Raw genomic sequence first — 22,249 nt, 5'->3', positions numbered from 1 at the left:
ATACCTTCCGAATACTGGATTCCCTCGGAATGCTAGTGAATTCTTTCTAGCTGGTATTGCTGTCGCTAGATGTCTTGAGATTATCCATGCCGCAGGACTTTGCCATTCCGACGTTAGATGGGCAAATGTTCGCTGTAAATATGGACAGAACTCGCTTTTGCCTTGTTGATTTCGAATTTCGCACGGAGAGACGGCGCTGAGGGTGAAATATTGGCGACGGTGGCCAAAAGGAAGAAGTGACAACAAAAAGTTCAGCAAGAGCGACGTTGGAAGACGCCCTTGAAGTGTTGCCGCCAAAACATCCCGTTGGGAGTTTCATCTGTACAGGAACTTCGCACCATGGATATTGGGAGACGAACTTCCGGTCTTTATGAGAAAGTTGGCAGAAGTGGACACGGCTCAAGGGTTGCGTACTTTGCTTTGAGCTGACGAAAGCGCTGTACGGGATTTAGTGGTTTTTGTTTATGAATCAACGAACCACAATTGGAATCAACGAACACTTGAATCAACGAACACAATTGAATCAACGAACAGGTGGACGCTGAGATTGTTACCATCATTAACCTGGTTAATCCTGCCAGTAGTCATATGCTCATTTCGAAGACTAAGCCATGCATGTCTAAGTACAAGTTTTTATACAACGAAACTGCGAAAAGCTCATTAAAACAATTATAGTCTATAATTACTACACCGGGATACCTGTGGTAATTCTGAAGCTAATTACGTGACTTAACATCCTTTTGGATGTCATTTATTAGATAAGAACCAACCTATGCTTGCATAGTTATTTGGTGATCCATAATAAAGCTCGTGAATCGCATGGCATCTGCCGGCGATATTCCACTTGAGTTTTTGACTTATCAGCTAGACGGTAGGGTATTGTCCTACCGTGGCATTGACGAGTAACGGGGAATTAGGGTTTGATTCCGGAGAGGGAGCCTGAGAGACAGCTACCACTTCCACGGAAGGCAGCAGGCGCGCAAATTGTCCAATCCCAATACATTGGGGAGACAGTGAAAAGAAATATCAATGCAGGACTCATGTTTTGCAATTGGAATGAGTTTAACCCCAAATCCCTTTACAAGTATCAATTGGAGGGCAAGTCTGGTGCCAGCAGCCACGGTAATTCCAGCTCCAATACTTTTCCCAACATGAACGTTGAAATTTGGCGCTCCAGCTTTGTTGAGCACCAACCTGACGCGCAACCAGCGGCCGCAAAATGACGAAATATTGTTGGAGAGCGAATCGTCCTCAATGTTTCGAGGTTCGAGGCCAAAATTTGCAAGATTGGTTCTATTTGTGTGTCGTGTGAAAATTGAAGGTTACAGAGACGGACAGGTTCGCCCAGCTTCCCAATCAGGCACGTGAGACAAGTTCGGTCTGACAAGGTCTTCAGTTCTCTTTTTAAAAAATGAATTCGTCTTCGCTGCCATGGAGTTCTGAGGAAGATTATTTTAACGACATGTTCCTCTGGCTTCAATATCCATTCGACACATTTTCGTTCGCTCGATTCACTCGTCCCGAATTTCCAGACGGATGTGTGCTAGCTTATGGAATCGCCAGGTTGTGTGGCAATGTTCCTCGTTCCAAAGTTTGGCCGTGGGTGAAATTGCTGGATGAAAATGTGGAGAAAATTCGCGAGTTTGGAGAGACCTTGGCAGCTAGACATCCTGTTCAACACCAGTCGAGGGCCCCCCGCCGTCGTTACAATACTAGACTAAATCCCGAGCAACCTCCAGCGCTTCACCCATTCCTGGACTTAAGCAAAGAGGACTTCTCGAGGCTACTAGAGTTGGAGTTCAGGAATCCAATCAGCATTCCGATCCAAATTTTCCTTCAACGTTTAGGGGAAGTCAAAATTTCTCAAAGCACAATTTCCATCACAGAAACTGGGGCAACACCCAAGTTCCATGCATTTTTGGATCTACCCCTCGGCCAGCTCTTTACAATCTTGGGAATTCCGATCGATATAAGACACACAACTAGGGAGCGTCAAAGCAACGGCACGATAAGAATTCCGGACTCCGTTTGTACTATTGGGTCGATTCCTATTTTGCGCGAAGAACACAAATCTGGAGAAGGGGGTTATGACCCCATCGATGCAATTTTACAGCTTGAATCTGTCAAGCCTGCATATCAGAAGTTTCCCATATTAGCTGCAGTTCTGATTGGAAAAGAGATCCAGTTCTTTCGTCATTGTTGCCATTCTTCAGTCATAACTGAAGTGTCCCGCGCCTATTTAACCAGAAACAAGCTTCCATACCGAGGGAATCATCTGGTATTGCAACATTTAAACTACTTTAAGGATCCATCGAAGAGAGACCGACTACGCCTGTTCCGCTGTGTGCTGAATTGGAGTTTATATGTTGCTCATTTGCTCTTGCCAGCCCTTCTTGAGCTTGAGCATGAGCATGAAGACGATAAAGGCTATAAGTGGGAAAAGAAAGGACGTGGATTCGAGCAAATCATTGAAGTGAAACGTCACGAAACAACAAATGAAATCCGTGTCACAAAAACTTTGACAAAATTTCAGGGATCTCAACTTGATCTTTCCGCCATCGAAAGGTGCTATCAGGAGCTAGGCAGAAGCGTGCTTGACGCCACTGTATTGAGAGCAACAACAAATCAAGTTTCTGTGAGGATGGAATACCTTCCAAATACTGGATTCCCTCGGGATGCTAGTGAATTCTTTCTAGCTGGTATTGCTGTCGCTAGGTCCCTTGAGATCCTTCACGATGCAGGACTTTGCCATTCTGACGTTAGGTGGGCAAATGTTCGCTGTAATATGGCCAGAACTCGCTTTTGCCTCCTTGATTTCGAATTTGCACGGGAAGACGGCGATAAGGGTGAAATCTTGGCGACGTGGCCAGACGAAGGAATAGACGACATAATGGATTCGGGGTTCACGAAGAGCGACGATATACTCATGACTCGCATAATGTTAGAAGACGCCCTTGAACTGTTACCGCCAAGCATCCTGTTGGGAATTTCATCAGTACAGACACTTCGCGACATTCCTCTTGGATCCATTCGTCCGAAGTTTATGAATGAGTTGGCAGAAGCGGACACGGCTCAAAAGTTGCGTGGTTTGCTTGAGCAGACGAAAGCGCTGCACGGGATTTAGTGTTTTTGTTTATTGAATCAACGAACACCACACAATTGAATCAACGAACACCACACAATTGAATCAACGAACACCACACAATTGAATCAACGAACACCACACAATTGAATCAACGAACACCACACAATTGAATCAACGAACACCACACAATTGAATCAACGAACACCACACAATTGAATCAACGAACACCACACAATTGAATCAACGAACACCACACAATTGAATCAACGAACACCACACAATTGAATCAACGAACACTACACAATTGAATCAACGCAGACCAGAACAGGAAGATGAAATGGGAGATCGCGTAATGGACGGTGAGAGGCGATTACGGAAAACTACTAAACTCCACCCCTGATCCATGTGGACACTGCAACTTGTGGAGGTTGGGAGACTTCATTCCTCGTCACTACGGTGTTGCGTTTGGACGAACTTAAACGGCCTCTAATGCCAGTGCCTCATGAAATTGTATGATTCAGCGACAAGTTCCGATGCACGCATTTTCCAACATGTCTAGGATTTATGGCTCATCAATTATATTTGAGCAACAACCAGCTTTTAGGAAACATACCAACATTTCAGCGCAACCAGTCGCGGCAAAATGACCTCCGTCAACCGATGTAACCATTGTATTGAGTTTTGGAGGTTCGAGAAATAACAGCACAAATAATTGTTGGATAATGAATCATCCTCAAAAATTCAAGATTTCGACACAATCTCTACACAGGGCTCTTTAGTAATGGTTTCTCGCTACTTTCGCAGCGGACAGTTTTCCATACAAAAAGCAATCTGAAAACAAACTAGAGGCGATGAACAGATGAGCTGGCAATTTCAGGTTACTTACACCTTGTGGATGCGAATATGGCAGGTTTAGACTTTGTTTCGTGTTCTGCACATGTATCTTTTGCCAAGGGTTGAGCACTGTGCACCATCTTTCGGCATGATTGGAAAGCCCTTGTTGGGAGGGAAAGGAGAAGTCGCAGGCTTGGCAATTTGAATGGGTTGTCTGGTTTCTTGACAAAGTTGAAAGCTGGCCTGTCTTTCGGGGCTGTCTTTTTCTTCGGTTGTGAGAGTTGGGAGCCGCTCTTGCAAATGAACTGTTCATGGCAGACTACTAAGCTGCTGTGGGCAAAGTGTTTAACGCAGTTGTAGTTGCAGTATGCTCTCCCGTTGATCTTGCTGTTTCTGTTTGAGGTTGCGTTTGTCATGTCTTGTCCAATCGAGCTCTTCTTTGTTGTGTATTGATGACACTGTGTATTGATGATTGACGATTCTCTTCGTAGCTTTTCGAGCTTCCACTTCCTCCCCGACATCGTCATCCTGCCGTGTCTCTGATTCTCAACGCACTGCGGTCGATATTGCTTTATTTTGTCTTCGTCGTTCAGAGGAATTGCATGATAGTCCAAGTGGTGGGAGGTTCCTTGCATCCGTACACAGTAAGGCCACTGCGGCAATGATCCCGAAAGACGAAAATAAGGCGAAAGACGACGATGTCCCCCCTCATTGGACAATTATTTCAACTCACCCATGAACAACATCATCAATATGCAGGATAATTATCAACCACCAAGCGATCACGCCGTACCTCAATTCGTTATTTTCAACGTCTCAAAGTTTATCCATGTTAAGGACTTTTTGCATGATTTCACAGGGTAAAGCTCTACAATCCTGGTAGATGTCTCCGAATGCCCGCACGTCCACCACTGCCAAAATTGTGTGTAGATCTCACAGTCGATGTCGGCGTTCCATGCCACCTTACAACACAAATGACTATGATCAAGGCATTTATGATGTCAAATACCCTCTCCTAGTGAAAAGCAACAGGAAGTGTATGGCGCTTATCAAAAACAAATGGGATTTGAAATCTCTGTCACACAAATACCGACAAAATAAAAACTACTGTTTACAGACGTAGGAATTGCTAGTTGGGTCGATTGAAGGGTTCTTTGTCCGGACCACACTGAGCTAAGCCCATCCTGTAATTATGATTGTGGTCACATGGCTGCAATTGTCGCTTTGGAAAGCTGGCGCAGGCAAGGCTTTGGTGAAGAGATCGGCGACGTTGTCAAAAGATGAAATATATGAAAGTTGAAGGAGACCAAGCCAAGTTCCTCTTGTTGGCGAATGGATGCGGCTTTATTCAAAATTGTCTTCATCCTTGAGTGGTGAGCGGATTGATGCGAGGCTTGAAGTGCTGCTGTACTGTCCGTTAGAACCAGAGTTTGTTGATGATCTTTAGACTCCTTGAAGATTTCTTGTCGGAAATTGCTCAGCCAGACCGTCTGTGTGACTGCATCTTCGAGAGCGACCAGTTCTGCGAAACCGGTGGAATTCGCGACCATCCGTTGTTTCTTAGATCTCCATGATACTAAGTTACCTCCAAAGTACACCACATACCCAGAAAAGGATTTTGAATCTGAACATGAGGCATCACAAAAGGTGACGATGTCAGTTGGAGTTGAAGAACGACGGTAAAGGAGACAAAGATCTGAAGTTCTGTTCAAGTAGGAGAGAATTCGCATCGCTGCCGACCAATGTTCTTGAGTGTAGACTTCTTGGAAGGTTTGAAGAAGATGAACTGCAAAGGAAATGTCGGGTCTTGTGCCGCCCGCCAAGAAGTTGAGTGCGCCAAGAACTGCTCGGTATGTTTCGTCGGATTTCTTCGCACTTTGGTCCAAGAACTGTTGTCCTGGCTGCATGGGAATGATGTTTCGATGCTGTCTGACTGGATACTTGTCGAGCAGCTGATCGATGTAATGGGACTGAGATAAGGAGAGGATTCCTTTGTCATACTGGATACAGATTCCCAAGAAAAGCTTCACTGAACCGCACAACAACATTAAGCGGTCAAGAGGAATGCGAACAGCGGGCAGGGCCGCAAGGGAACAGCCGGTGACGGAGTTTATCCAACTGGAGGAAGACTCCAGCATCGAAGCCAGGGACCTAGCAAGCGCTAAAGGTTCCCGGGGAACAAATCTGATCGGATTTCATCAGACCACTAAGTGCAAAACTCGAGGAAGCAGGCATCGACTTTCCCAACTGCACAACAAAAATCAACCACCTCGCCTTTGCCGACGATATCAAAATCTTCACCAACACAGCTGAAAGTCCTCCACAACGAAGTGCTCAAATTCAGCAACTGGTCAAAACTTCAGATTTCAGTCAACAAATGTGCCTATTTGGCTATTAAAGATGGAAAAGACGATCCAAATGCCCCAGACACCTTCTACAAAGAACGCCAGGACCAACAATTCCTGTTTTAACGACCACCTACAACAAGATCTACAAAATCTTTCGATCTCTTTTACAACCGTGGCAGAAATTCCACGCCATCCGTACGAACGCTGTACCAACAATGCAATACATGATGAAAAACTGCAACCCAAAAAAAGAAACACTCTACAAATTCGACCATGAGCTCAGGAGAGTGATTTGCGTCGAACTCAGACTTCCCAAATGCGCGTCCACTGAGTTCACCCACACCGACGTCAACAGAGGAGGTCTCGGATTCATGAAGATGACCGATGAACAGGACTGCCTGACAACAACCCACGCTATCAAAATGATAAATTCGACCGATCAGTCAGTCCAAGAAATTGCCCGAAGTAATCAACCGAATCAAAAAGAAATACAACACACCAACGACCATCTTCAAGACCACACCGCGCAAACGGTAGAGAGCATTGACGGCGTGATCAAGAAACATGAACGACGTCCCGAAAAACCTTGCAAAGTTTGGCCTCAAGGCTGAGGTAATAACCAAAACGACTCGAAGAGATCAAGAGACACTGAGCTTAAGACAAGCGACTCGAATGTAACTGTGAAGACGCTCAGCCAGCGCCAGTATGAGCTGTGTTTAGCTCGATTGTTGAAAGCTTGTACGAACAACAAAAAATATCAGAAGTAACGTCGCAAGTGATGTTTGATGATGTCAGACGGAAGGAACACCTTCGAGTGTCGCAGATGAAGTCGAGTGGCTGTTTCCATCAGAACGTCACCGTCAATCTCAACTGGATAGGGAACGGTTTTATGGAGAGTCCGGGATTTCAAACGGCCACAGTTGAACATTAACAGCTCATACTTCATGAGTTTCATCAAGATCCTGGAAAAGTATGTCAGAACTCTAGTCTGGTACCACATCATCATCTTACTTCAATGAACGTTCTTCTCGAAGAAAATGAGCGAGACGTCTCGTCCTTCGTACGACCTGCAATGCCACTTCAAGCGCCAAATTCTAAGAAAACAGCATCCACCAACGGCCGTCTCATTCTTTTATCAAAGCCGCCATACACCTCTGAAACGCAGTGGATGGGCCCCAGTCGACCTCTGTGGTGAGATCTGACGCTAGAGGTTGTAAAACGGTATTGGGCTCGATTGCGAAGGCCAATATGGCAAGCCGCGCACATTTGTGACAGTTACACCTCCCCGGTACCCGTTCAGACCTCATGAATATCAAGGCGTCGCTAGCGTCCCCTTCATCAAACATATCAATGAAATCATCCCACTTCCAGAAATAAGCAAAACGGGCAGAAGAGAAGCGAATTGAGAAGACTTCGAATCTTTGATCTTCACATCAACCATTCATCATTGAATCGCATGATAAATGTGGACTGCTGAGGAATGACGTTAAAATATTGGATTGAATGGCGAATGTTCGACACTCCTCTACCATGTGCTTCTTCCAGGCGTTTAAACAGACCCCGTTTGGAGACTTCACGAAGATCTGGTTCATAGAGCCATCGGTAAATATCTCTTGCTGCATTTGGTACTAACAGTTGGTCCAGAACTCGTTTGCTCTCCTCACTCGATAAGGTGTGGCAGCGTTTAACAAAGTAGCGGTACAGTTGAAATCTAGACTTTGGGGAGACAGATTCCGATGAGCTCAATCGATCCATACATTCTAGTACCAACGTCTTGTCAGACAAATCAAATATGTTATAACCGATTGGAAGAGACGTTAGCTCCTTCATATGAGTCTCTGATGCGTTGGCACCTGAAGGTTAGCAAACCAAGGCCAAGTAAGACATTCGCGATGTGATCTCTGTCATGTACTCTGAAATTTCCCAAAAGTCGAGTTCCCGATTACTGTTTTCTTTCTGAGGCTCTTCTGGAGGGATGGGGAAAGCTTACTTGGTCCGCGTTTTGTTGACTCGTTAGCGGAGACCCGAGTTCTATAATTGCTTTTCATCATCTAACTAAATTTCCAATGATCAAGAAAATAGAAAATGTGATTGAAATTGAGGAACAACAGAGAAATTGAAATCTGAATAGATTGGCGTATTTTTAGAACTGGATCTAGAGGAAACATTTTCATCGATCTGTGTGAAGTCCAAGAACAACGTGACCATAGAGTCTCTTAATCCCACGTCCACAGTCTCATCAGCTAACAACCGCACAGGCGTCACGAAGATCGCATCGGAGCAATTTAAGAGATTTTTGGAAAGCAATCAAGAACTCATTCTCAACCAAATTTCATTTTCAATCCTTCATCAGCTTATCACGCTCAACTCGACTGGCAACAAGCAATCAACCATTCTGATTGGAAAACGTCAAAGAAAGAATGACTGAATCCCGTTGCTGCATCAAGTTTTCTCGTTGGTCCCATACACACAAGAAGTAAGAATATGATTTCAACCAAATAGATTTTTAAGAATAAAACGGACAACAACAGACTTTTGATTTTTTTCTTTGGATACGCTACCACGGGTTCTAACACTAACACAACCTTCGTTCACTCGACATCCTTCATCTGCTTTAAGCAATCAACGATGCGATTTGATTCAAACAAACTCTCTTCACAAATTCTCGTTTGATTGCTAACTCGTTACGATCATCTGTTGAAAAGAAAACATGACTGTCCCCCCCTTGTAAGCGTGCATTGCGTCTGCCAATTCCTCCGACGAGGTTTTATAACAACAACTCCCCACACTCCTTGTCCAATATAGTGTCTCCTACGTGGAAGCCCGCCTAAGACTACATTTTTTCGTGCATCTCGAATCACACCCAGATCCATTACATGGGTTTTTTCCCCTTTCTAAATCGCTTCAGCGATGAAGCTCTACATGATCTCCTACAATTCAATGAGGAGATTCAGATGTCTTCATACAGCCGGCCATTCACATCGTTTGCAATGAGAGGCCACAGTCGTCGGCCACCCCGAAATTCTTGGTCGTTTGGCACAAATTCTCATCAAGCGCATCACGATCGAAGCGATGGCGCCACAATGAGTCCTACGAGTCCCATGCGGCAGAACGATGAACCGCGTTATTCTCCTTCTCTGGCTCCACGCTACTGCGACCCTTCGTGGTTATCCCCAGTGCAGGAATTTTTAAGGGTGGCGGGTACAATGGTAAGTCACTAAAACGAGCACTTTTTTCCATTTTCTCTTTCAACCAGTTTAAACGTACTGAAAAGGCTATTGAAGGAGAGAAGCTTTTAATTGATCTTGTTAGAGATGGAAATGGTGATGGTGAAAAGAGCGCGGAAGCAAGAGGTGTAAGCGCTGAGTCCCTCAAAGTCGTCGCCAGATTTGGTTTTCAGACCTTCATGTGGTTATTGGGATGGTTATTGGGATCTGGTCCCGGTAAACTTAGGGCAGCATTTAAGGGAACTTCAAAGTGAACGGGGATTGGAGCGACCCGTGGTTCATTTGATTCTTTGCAGAGTTGAAGACTCGGGAACTCTGCGTCAAGAATGGATTTCGGATGCCTTGTAAGCCATAAGTGAGGGCAAAATATTTCTGAAGTTTCTGTTTTCAGCGATCGCTGTGTGGCTGCACAGAGGCTAGGAAGGCAAATTTGGAATGGAAGAATACCTCGCGAGGCGCGCAACTTTGAGGCGCGGGACCCTGAGGCGCACACGTATTTGAAGCAGTTCCTTTTGGCTGCACGTTCGTCTATCAGTACAAACTCCGGAGAAGTTGATGTCTCAGTCTCTATCAGTACAAAGTTGGGAGAAGTACATGTAGCAGCAAAGCAGTCGTTAAGATTTTAGAAACGTTGCACCCGGCTGCTAAACCTCTTACATGCACCTCCTATGCCTTTGTTTTCGCCCATTCATTCTCGCTCTTTTTGTTCTCCACGAAACGAGTTATAACCAACCAACACCAAACCAATTTAACTTAATGATGCTCGCTGTCGCGCTCTTCGGCCTCATTACGACGGCAACGGTTCTTTGCCGGACCATGTCCTTTGCGATAAGTACCCTAAGGGGCTTATTCAAACTCGCTCTCCTTCTCTTTCAGGTGACAACGGCGGTGTTCATCACCTTTGCTCTCTGCGCTATTACCCACACGTTCGTCCCCGTGCTCCCCTGGACTACAACCGCCCGCGACCTTCTCTTCCAGTCAACTCGGTGGTCCCTTGCGACGCTGGCTGCCTCCGATCATCTGGAACGCTGCCTCGTCCACTACCACCAGCTCGCTGAAGCCTGCACCACCCATGTGTTCCCTCACATCCCATCGGTAGGTTGCTCTCTACTCCTTCTCATCTTCGTTTACAGCTCGCTCGAACATTTCTCGACCTCGCTTCTCGCCGTTGTGTCCGCTTTGACTGGCGCAGTCTCAACTGTTACCCGACTCTCTGCCTCTATCCTCGCCAGCTCTACCTCCAACTTTCTAGCATACGTTAACACGAAGAGCAGTATTGAGAGGTATTCTTGAGGAAGCTCTCTTTCGGGACATGCGTCTGTGCAAATGGTGCAACGGCATAGTTCAGGGTCTGGATATCCCACAAGAGATTAAGGATTGGGTGCCTTATGTATTTCCGGGAAGGGCTACGAAGGAACTTCCAATGTAAGTGGCAGTCGCGTTCCTCTCTTCATTTGAATCGTAGGTATTGGAAAGCTCTGTGTGACTCTCTCGAGAACGCCGCCGAAGTAGAATTCCAGATAATCAGATATGGAAGGTTTGCATACCGCGAGGACCTCAATTGGTCTCAGGAGAAGGCCAAAGAGTTCGCAATAAGGACCACAGAGCAAGTTTTGGAGAATCAATCGAAGTCATCTTCAGATCAAAACAACAACCTGACGAAGATCCAAGGTCAAATTTCGAAGACTTTGTTGTGCCACCGTATTTTGAACGATACACAGAAAACGGCCGCCTTGCTATACTCGTTTCATGAGGTTATGGAGAAGAAGTATTCGGATGAGAGGTCAGTAGTTAAGAGGGTTGCTGGGTATCTTGTTTTGTTGTCCTAGAAACAACTGGCTGGATAGGTTTTTCTCAACAAATAACGCTGCATTATTGCGCATCTGTGTCAAGGCTTATAAATTCCTACCAATCCGTCATTGAGCCTTGGGAAAGATGCAACAGTTTTGGGAAGTCGATTCTCGAAGATTGCATTGACTATGCGCTGGAGAAGAAGCTCATAATTAGAGACAGGCTGCCAGCCCAATTAACACGCTACTCCCTCATTTCATGCCTACCGCGTTATGATGAAAAGTTGCATCCAGCAATGATGAAGTTGATGAAAGAACGAGAACTCTCAGATGTTGAAATGTAAGAAAACGGAGTGTGTGGAATGCTGATCCCGTCTGTTGAGTTTAGGGAATTAGTTTTCAAGCGACTGGAAAAGACAGATGGCTGATCAAAGCAGTGGGCCCATCGAGCCGTTCATGGCTCAACAGCACCTTGATTATCTCAAAGGGACGCCCCCGTGATCTCAGCCGCAGAGAAGCCTGTAAAACCTTTATGCAAATGAGTGGGGTCACTGCCATCCCCTCCATGCCGCTGCCCAACGACACCAACTCTCCTCATCACACCAGGCACGGCAGGCGCCTCAGCAGCAGCACCCGCAGCACCCGCAGAACGGGCGTCCCACGACGCGGACCAACTTTCCTTGCGCTCTGGGAGGCAGCCAGAAATCAGCTTACCGATGCCGGTGGTATTAGAGCAACGACTCCGTACGTTTCACAGCAGAGTTCAGGGTAGCTCTGCAAGACCCATCGCAAGGTGTTGTCGTCACTGTTACGGCTGTCGCTGGTAGACTCTGGGAGGGATGTGAGAGGATGATGTCTTTTTCACATATCGGGCAGTACGATCCGGTGATGGAAAAGACGCCTGCCAATTGCTTGGCCGCAATCAGCAGGCTCACATCCCTAAACTCATTACGCACTAAAATTGCTTCATCTCTGCATCACCTAACAATAGCAAGAAGAGTAGTTCACAAAAGGAAGAGATATTCAATCAGCTCAGGAAATACTTCCCCGACATCCCCGATGACCCACAGACAAGAAATGGGTTGATCGAAGCAGAGCGAATCGGCGGAGTGGTGGAGACCATTCCAAAATCCATTGCTCGTGGACTTCATCTGCTGAAACACCCTGCAAATGCTTCTAGCAAAACGAGTGCTCCAGAAGTAGCCTTTCTGTTAGCTTTACGGTGAGCTGCCGTTTCTGGTTTCTGGGAGTTGCTTCGTTCTGTGCGTTAGGAACAAGAAAAAGGCATCAAAGCACCAATCAAGCATTTTAACTCCAAAAGAGCTTGGTGCTAAGCATATTCACAGACACTTGCTCAAATACGCCGGAATCAAGAAGGTTCCAGCAAGGGCAGTAATTTATAAAGCACTTCAAAATGTGGCACCAAGACAAAAGTACTCAAGGAAGTTTGTTCGTCGCGCCGCCAGAAAACTTCGAAAGGTGCTTCACATCTGTAGAAAAAAGAAAGGAATGAAAGTGCCAAGTGCGCACCGTATTCGGCGGTGCTTGAATTATTGAAGATTTTCTGTTATATGATCTACATCGTCTCGCATAGTTTGCCATTCCTGTAGATGCTTGAATTATGATTCATGTCTATGGTTCAATTGCGAAGCGATTATTTAGTCATCCATACTTGTGTATCAATCATTAAATTTTTCAGTTTTTCATATTTTACCAGTTTGGTAGTTTCTAATTGTGAAAAGATTGTTTAAATTGCCTTCACTCTTGACAGAATTTTAGCTGATCTCCCTCGTCGACGGATTTCGTGTGGCTGAACCACCGCTCTTGAAAGGGCGTGGTGGGACACAACGACACTGATTCAAACGGAATACCTGAGGTGGAGGAATTTGTAAGCCAAATTGGGACTGAGGTAGAAACATTTTCGTCGGCTCCTCCGTCATATTTTCTCTTCTCGTCAATAATTTATCGGTTCACCACAACCGGGCTCCTCACTGGTACGACTGCCTCCTCGAAATCCGAAATTCCTCCAAATCAACAATTTGAGCTGTCGATGAATTCCTTTATCGCAAAGCCTGGACGCCTTCTTGCTGTCGTGGGGCTTCCTGGTTCTTGATGAACGCACTAGGCGTGTCAAGGCATCAAATGGATCGGTGCGAGCCCTTCAACATCAAACACAACTTGGTGCAAAAGGAAGAATTCCATCACCTTCTTGCCAATCTCACTGTCCACGAGACCACTGCTGAAAGAAACGAATCAAAACCAATAAAAGCGCTTTGGAATGAAAGGTGTTTTCACCACTCACTCACGCTTTCATCACTCACTCACGCTTTCATCACTCACTCAGGAATTGGTAGTCTCCTTTCCTCTCCTGTATGTTTCGCGACATGAGGCAATTCGAGCAAGTAAGGAGTGATGGTTGCCCCAATGATTGAAGTCCCTGCATCAAAGTGAACCTCAATCCATTTCCCATTGGATTTCGTGAAGTTGTCCAACAGCGTCAAGCGGATTTAGTCTCAAAATACGATCCTCAGCAGACGAAAAGTGTTCTGAAACACAAAGTACCATCTGAGTCTGATGGAGCTTTGAGGGTTCCATTGAAACTGGACTCCAATGCAGAATTCAGAACTCATTATTCGGAATTTAGCATTGCAACTGATTACCTCCTTTCTTTCTATGATTTGAAGAGACTCGCATTGTTTTTTTTTTATAGAAGTCGTGTTGGATATTTTTCAAGTGGGAGAGAACCAACCGATACAACACTGTCCGATTCACGGCGTGCTCCGGCAGTTGCTAAGAATTGGAGAAACAGTCAGACTTCTTTTATAACGCCTCGAGAAAGTCGCCTAGCAACTTTTTTCCCTTCACAGAACTTGGATCGTTCCAAATCGCCAACGCGGCACTGAAATAAGAGCTTCATGAATCCCCTTCAGCTCCCTGCAGCAGATGTTGGTGAAACCAAACGCATTAGTGAGAATGATGAGATCTTTCCCTAAACTGGTTAAGATGTGCGAATTGTGACATCAGATTTTGTGGATCGCTTTTGTCTTTCCTTGTGTTGATCTCCGTTTGGAAATACTCGGAAAAGTGTTCTAGCGTTTGAAACAGAAAACACGAAAAAAAAATGCACAACGAATCAAAGATTCCCTCGTCGAAATGTTCAGTTGGGAAGCGCGAAAAAGGAGAACACCCGAAAAACTCTAACACCGTTACAAGATGTTGTTTCTGCGCTTCATCTGCATCAAACCACAGGACTGACGAGAAGAAAGGGGACGGAGCTTGGCTGGTTAAGATTCCAAAGGGAATTTCTGGACTAACCCTCCAGATGCTTCGCTCTTTATCTCTAGATCACCTTGAACGGGCTGAACAAAAGACAAACTCCTAACGTCAACTTCATCCAGCGATTGGTTCTTTCACGGCTTGCACAGTAATCTGCGGGAGATGAGCTTTGTTCAGAATCGCTCTTTCAAAGCGCTTCTCAATGGAACTCGATCGTCCGTGCCAGCTGCGCCGGTCGAAGGGAAAGTATGACGTGTAAAACGTCGTCCTCGGAATCCTCCCGTCGGTCGCGTATTCCCGTTGTCCTTGCGTCTTTGGATCGAGCGGCTGATGTTGGAGGAGTGTCGTCTTGTGTTGGAACTCGAGGAGAGCGATTTCTCGCTTCTGCTGGGAGTAGTCGCGGCGATCACCTCAGGTGGCTCATCGGCCGTGCAGGGCGTCGAATGTCGCGTTTGTCCATGCGATGCCCCGTTGCTTCCAGATCACTTTAATCTGTTAATTCAAGGATTTTTGCAAAAGGGACCACATTGGCTTCTCCTCTTCATCCTTACGGTCCGGAGATTGCTGCCATCTGGAGAGTCGTATCGAGTCTAGCGGTGCAACGACATCATATCACACAACACTCCAACGACCCATTGCCTAAAAATTCGAAGTATTGCACCAACAGACGAAACAAATGAAGGAATCGAGTGGATCCTTGATTCAGGAGCCAGCATTCACATCACACATGAAAAAGCAATCTTCACGGACTTTAAGGAGGCCAACAGATCAACTATGCAGACGGATCATCAGCAACAGGAAACGTGGACATCGTCCTCTCCATTCTATATTTTGAAAATTCGCAGTCAAGACAATATCAGCTGGAATCTACGATGTACTGTTCTTCATTCAAAGTAAATCTGCTATCAATCTCCAGGCTTGAACGTCGTGGGTATTCAGTCGAATTTGCTAATTTCCAAGCCCACGTTTACAACAATCAAGGGGATTTCATCCTCAACGGAGAGCTATGCGGAAGCATCTACAAAGTGACAACAAACAAAACTCATCACGTCAATTGTATCACTGATTCGAATTCAACATGTACCCTCTGGCATCGCCGAATGGGTCATTTGAACCAAACGCAACTACAACAACTGAAAAAGACAATTAATGTTCCAACTAGTTCACTTGCAGCACCACAGGAATGTCGAATTTGTAATCTCACTAAGTCAACCAGAAAAAGTCACCCAAACAGAACCAACTCACGCCCGAACACACTTGATTTGATCCACAGTGACATCACTACCGGAAAACAGCCAAGGATGGAAATATTTCCTCACCTTTATTGATGATAAAAGCAGATTTTGCGACACAGTACTCCTTAAATTTAAAGATGAAGTATTCAGGCATTTCAAAGAATTGGTCGCTTCAACGGAAACACGATTCAGCAAAACAATGAAAGAACTGAGGTCAGACAATGGAGGAGAATATCAATCAACAGCAATGAAAGAATTTTGCAATCAAAAAGGAATTCAGCTACGACCAACACTTGCCTACAACCCAGAATCCAACGGCGTCGCAGAGAGAATCAACCGAACTCTTCTAGACAAAGCACGTGCCATGCTTCTGCAAGAACAACTGCCAGAAGAATTTTGGGGACTCGCGGTAATGACAGGATCTTACCTTCGAAATCTCAGTCCCACGAAGCTACTACGGTCAAAAAACACCATTTGAAATTTGGTATGGAAAAATTCCAACGTATAACCACATTCGAACCTTCGGTTGTTTGTGTTATACATTAATTCCAAAACACCTTCGTCCTACCAAGCTCCATCCCACATCCAAAGAAGGAATCTTTGTCGGCTACGGACCTCATCCATCAGAATACATCGTTTTGGACCCGATCTCGAAGACAACATACAGAACCAGGGATATTTCTTTCAATGAATCCGCAAATGGTGGCAAATTCTTCGGCAGCACACTACCAGATTCCAACACTTATCAGCACTTGTGTTATCCATCACCCATTCAAGTTTCCACTGACATTCACGATGTCCTGGATCTTGACGCCTCAAAAACAACATCACAAAATCCAACCACACAACAGAATCCAGCAGTAATCGAAGACGACAATAGTGAAACTTGCCCCATAGACATTGACAACTCACCTTCACAGCCTTCAATCAACACCCACAATTCCTCAATCTCAACCACCGCCAGCAGTGACTCGCTCCAAAAGTCCAGAAAATCATCTTGAAGTCAAAACACGATCAAACGCAGATCGAGAAAGTGGCTTCGTCGCTTCTCATACCTAAAGACACTTTCGACTGACTTGTCTGATTTTTCCTTTTTATCTTCAGATGTGACGTTCAGCAATGCCATCCAAGGGCCAAACGCCCAAGACTGGATAAAGGCGATGGAAAGCGAGATGATCGCAATCCACCAAAACGACACGTGGACCGTGCAACCCTTGCCCACTGGGAAAAACATCATTCCCCGTTCTTTGGGTCTTAAAAGTGAAAAAAAATGCTGACGGCGGAATCGCACGCTTCAAAGCTCGACTTGTAGTACAAGGTTCCCAACAAATTCAAGGACGAGACTTTGATGAAAGATTTGCGCCAGTAATGTCCATAACATCCTTCCGACTTTTATTAACAATAGCAGCCTATTATGATTGGGAAATACACCATATAGACGTCGATAATGCCTTCCTAAACGGAATCATAGACACTGAAGTATTCGTACGACAACCTCCAGGATTTATCAACAAACAACGGCCAGATCTCGTCTACAAATTGAAAAAGTCATTGTACGGTCTAAAACGTCGCCAAGACTGTGGTTTCAAGCGATAAACAACTCACTATCAACACTTGGTTTCAAACCCATTTCAGCAGTTTCTGGACTGTAAATCAACACAGCATCAAATTCTCAACCATCGATAATCGGACTCTATGTAGATGACATCTTTTTATTTGCACCAACAATCCAACAAATCAAAGAAACAAAGAACAGCATCGGATCCATCTACAAAATTAAAGACTTGGGAGAAGTCAATCACGCATTCAACATAAAAATAACTCGAAACCGTTCCCAAAAGGCAATCTACCTTCATCAACCCCGGCATATCAAAGAGTTACTCACCACCTTTAACATGACGAATGCCAATCCCTCATCAACTCCATTACCACAAGGGTTCAAGCTCCAATTGTCACTTGAACAACAACAAGAACGTCCAGAATACCTCAGCGCCATCGGAAGCTTGATGTATATTATGACAGCAACACGTCCAGATCTATCCTTCTCACTCAGCAAGTTGAGTCAGTTCAATCGCAATCATGACGACTCACACTGGACAGCAGTTGAACATGTTCTCCGTTATCTGAAGGGAACACAACATTTTTTCAATTAAGAATTCAACCAACTGACAATTTATTCAAAGTCTATGTCGATGCAGACATTGCGGGAGACACAAATGACCGCAAATCCACTTCTGGTTGCCTCATCCTTCTAGGGTCAACACCAATTGTTTGGCTCTCAAGAAAGCAACCAATAGTCGCAACATCAACAGCTGAAGCTGAATATCAAGCCCTAGCGCTAGGAGTATCGGAATTGATTAGCCTTCAACAAATTGTATCACAGCTCAACGTTATTCCTGCTCAACAAAGAATTCCAATTCTTTGTGATAACGAAGCCGCTGTTGCAATTTCTCAAAATCCACTCCTAGAGAAGCGGGCCAAACATATAGATGTCAAATTTCATTTCGTTCGTGATCACAACCTCGATCAAAGGATCGACGTGCAGTCTGTCCCCACACAGCTTCAATAAGCGGACTCCCTCACCAAGTCCGTTCCTCCAATTATCCTCGATCGTTTTGTTCAGCAGTTCTTTTTTAAAAAGAGTGTTAGAGTGTGCCATTTTTGAATTATGATGATTTTTATAACCAAATGTTTTCCTCCCTTCAAGATCCATTCGACGCATTTTCGTTCTCTCGATTCAATCGTCGTGGATTTCCAGAGGGAGGCGCGGCACACGGCGAAATCACCAGGTTGTGTGGCAATCTTCCTCGTTCCGAAGTTTGGCCGTGAGTGAAATTGCTGGATGAAAATGTGGAGAAAATTCGCGAGTTTGGAGAGACCTTGGCAGCTAGACATCCTGTTCAACACCAGTCGAGCGCCCCCCGCCGTCGTTACAATACTAGACTAAATCCCGAGCAACCTCCAGCGCTTCACCCATTCCTGGACTTAAGCAAAGAGGACTTCTCGAGGCTACTAGAGTTGGAGTTCGAGAATCCAATCAGCATTCCGATCCAAATTTTCCTTCAACGTTTAGGGGAAGTCAAAATTTCTCAAAGCACAATTTCCATCACAGAAACTGGGGGAACACCCAAGTTCCATGCATTTTTGGATCTACCCCTCGGCCAGCTCTTTACAATATTGGGAATTCCTATCGATATACAACTAGGGAGCGTCAACGAAACGGCGTGACAAGAATTCCGGACTCCCTTTGTACTATTGGGTCCATTCCAATTTTGCGCGAGGAACACAAATCCGGACAAGGGGATTCTGATGCCATGGATGCAATTTGCCAGCTTGAATCTGTCAAGCCTGCATCTCAGACGTTTCCCATATTAGCTGCAGTTCTCATTGGAAAAGAGATCCAGTTCTTTCGTCATTGTTACCATTCTTCAGCAAAAGATGAAGTGTCCCGCAAATTTTTAACCGATGGACACAAACTTCCATACCTAGGGGATCATCTGGTATTGCAACATTTAAATTACTTTGACGATCCATCGACGCTAGACCAAGAAGACCTGTTGCGCTGTTTGGTGAATGGGAGTTTATATGTTGTTCATTTGCTCTTGCCAGCCCTTCTTGAGCATGGAGGCTATAAGTGGGAAAAGATCGAACCTGGATTCACGCAAACCATTGAAGTGAAACGTGACGGAACGACACATGAAATTCGTGTCACAAAAACTTTGGCAAAAAAAACTTTGCCAAAAAAACTTAAGGCATCTCAGCTTGATCTTTCCGCCATCAAAAGTTGCTATCAGGAGCTAGGCAAGAGCGTGCTTGACGCCACTGTATTAAATGGAGCAGCAAATCAAGTTTCTGTGAGGATGGAATACCTTCCGAATACTGGATTCCCTCGGAATGCTAGTGAATTCTTTCTAGCTGGTATTGCTGTCGCTAGATGTCTTGAGATTATCCATGCCGCAGGACTTTGCCATTCCGATGTTAGATGGGCAAATGTTCGCTGTAATATGGACAGAACTCGCTTTTGCCTTGTTGATTTCGAATTCGCACGGAGAGACGGCGCTGAGGGTGAAATATTGGCGACGTGGCCAAAAGGAAGAAGTGACAACAAAAAGTTCAGCAAGAGCGACGATATACTCATGACTCGTATAATGTTGGAAGACGCCCTTGAAGTGTTGCCGCCAAACATCCCGTTGGGAGTTTCATCTGTACAGGAACTTCGCACCATGGATATTGGAGACGAACTTCCGGTCTTTATGAGAAAGTTGGCAGAAGTGGACACGGCTCAAGGGTTGCGTACTTTGCTTGAGCTGACGAAAGCGCTGCACGGGCTTTAGTGTTTTTGTTTATTGAATCAACGAACACAATTGAATCAACGAACACTTGAATCAACGAACACTTGAATCAACGAACACAATTGAATCAACGAACACAATTGAATCAACGAACACAATTGAATCAACGCAGACCAGAACAAAGAGGGAATGGGGTGGACGCTGAGATTGTTACCATCATTAACCTGGTTAATCCTGCCAGTAGTCATATGCTCATTTCGAAGACTAAGCCATGCATGTCTAAGTACAAGTTTTTATACAACGAAACTGCGAAAAGCTCATTAAAACAATTATAGTCTATGTGGGTATAATTACTACACGGATACCTGTGGTAATTCTGAAGCTAATACGTGACTTAACATCCTTTTGGATGTCATTTATTAGATAAGAACCAACCTATGCTTGCATAGTTATTTGGTGATCCATAATAAGCTCGTGAATCGCATGGCATCTGCCGGCGATATTCCACTTGAGTTTTTGACTTATCAGCTAGACGGTAGGGTATTGTCCTACCGTGGCATTGACGAGTAACGGGGAATTAGGGTTTGATTCCGGAGAGGGAGCCTGAGAGACAGCTACCACTTCCACGGAAGGCAGCAGGCGCGCAAATTGTCCAATCCCAATACATTGGGGAGACAGTGAAAAGAAATATCAATGCAGGACTCATGTTTTGCAATTGGAATGAGTTTAACCCAAATCCCTTTACAAGTATCAATTGGAGGGCAAGTCTGGTGCCAGCAGCCACGGTAATTCCAGCTCCAATACCTTTTCCAACATGAACGTTGAAATTTGGCGCTCCAGCTTTGTTGAGCACCAACCTGACGCGCAACCAGCGGCCGCAAAATGACGAAATATTGTTGGAGAGCGAATCGTCCTCATGTTTCGAGGTTCGAGGCCAAAATTTGCAAGATTGGTTCTATTTGTGTGTCGTGTGAAAATTGAAGGTTACAGAGACGGACAGGTTCGCCAGCTTCCCTAACAAATCAGGCACGTGAGACAAGTTCGGTCTGACAAGGTCTTCAGTTCTCTTCTAAAAAATGAATTCGTCTTCGCTGCCATGGAGTTCTGAGGAAGATTATTTTAACGACATGTTCCTCTGGCTTCAATATCCATTCGATGCAAATTCGTTTCTTCAAAGATTCAATCGTCGTGAATTTCCAGAGGGAGGCGCGGCACTCTGCCAAATCACCAGGTTGTGTGGAAATGTTCCTCGTTCCGAAGTTTGGCCGTGGGTGAAATTGCTGGATGAAAATGTGGAGAAAATTCGCGAGTTTGGAGAGACCTTGGCAGCTAGACATCCTGTTCAACACCAGTCGAGCGCCCCCCGCCGTCGTTACAATACTAGACTAAATCCCGAGCAACCTCCAGCGCTTCACCCATTCCTGAACTTAACCAAAGATGACTTCTCGAGGCTACTAGAGTTGGAGTTCACGAACTCACTCAGCAGGTCGATCCAAACTTCCCTTCGACGGTGGGGGGAAGTCCCAATTTCTCAAAGCACAACTTCCACCACAGAAACTGGAGGAACACCCAAGTTCCATGCATTTTTGGATCTACCCCTCAAGCAGCTCTTCACAATCTTGGGAATTCCGATCGATATAAGACACACAACTAGGGAGCGTCAAAGCAACGGCACGATAAGAATTCCGGACTCCGTTTGTACTATTGGGTCGATTCCTATTTTGCGCGAAGAACACAAATCTGGAGAAGGGGGTTATGACCCCATCGATGCAATTTTACAGCTTGAATCTGTCAAGCCTGCATATCAGAAGTTTCCCATATTAGCTGCAGTTCTGATTGGAAAAGAGATCCAGTTCTTTCGTCATTGTTGCCATTCTTCAGTCATAACTGAAGTGTCCCGCGCCTATTTAACCAGAAACAAACTTCCATACCGAGGGAATCATCTGGTATTGCAACGTTTAAACTACTTTAAGGATCCATCGAAGAGAGACCGACTACGCCTGTTCCGCTGTGTGCTGAATTGGAGTTTATATGTTGCTCATTTGCTCTTGCCAGCCCTTCTTGAGCTTGAGCATGAGCATGAAGACGATAAAGGCTATAAGTGGGAAAAGAAAGGACGTGGATTCGAGCAAATCATTGAAGTGAAACGTCACGAAACAACA

General features: G+C 45.1%; 1 protein-coding gene across 1 annotated transcript; it reads right to left on the bottom strand.

The window, feature by feature from the left end:
* Positions 1–5,121: 5,121 nt before the first annotated feature.
* LOC129617132 (uncharacterized) lies at positions 5,122–5,826 on the bottom strand. The gene has a single exon (XM_055532519.1). It carries the CDS (start codon positions 5,824–5,826, stop codon positions 5,122–5,124), a length of 705 nt encoding a protein of 234 aa, XP_055388494.1.
* Between the last annotated feature and the right edge of the window lie 16,423 nt (positions 5,827–22,249).

This window comes from Condylostylus longicornis, unplaced genomic scaffold, assembly GCF_029603195.1.
Source record: "Condylostylus longicornis isolate FDR11 unplaced genomic scaffold, ASM2960319v2 ptg000418l, whole genome shotgun sequence".
NCBI lineage: Eukaryota > Metazoa > Arthropoda > Insecta > Diptera > Dolichopodidae > Condylostylus > Condylostylus longicornis.
This window is presented reverse-complemented; position numbering and strand designations above follow the sequence as displayed.

Excerpts from the sequence above, each read along its gene's own strand:
- LOC129617132 (XM_055532519.1), bottom strand. The coding sequence starts at position 5,826 with ATGCAGCCAGGACAACAGTTCTTGGACCAAAGTGCGAAGAAATCCGAC.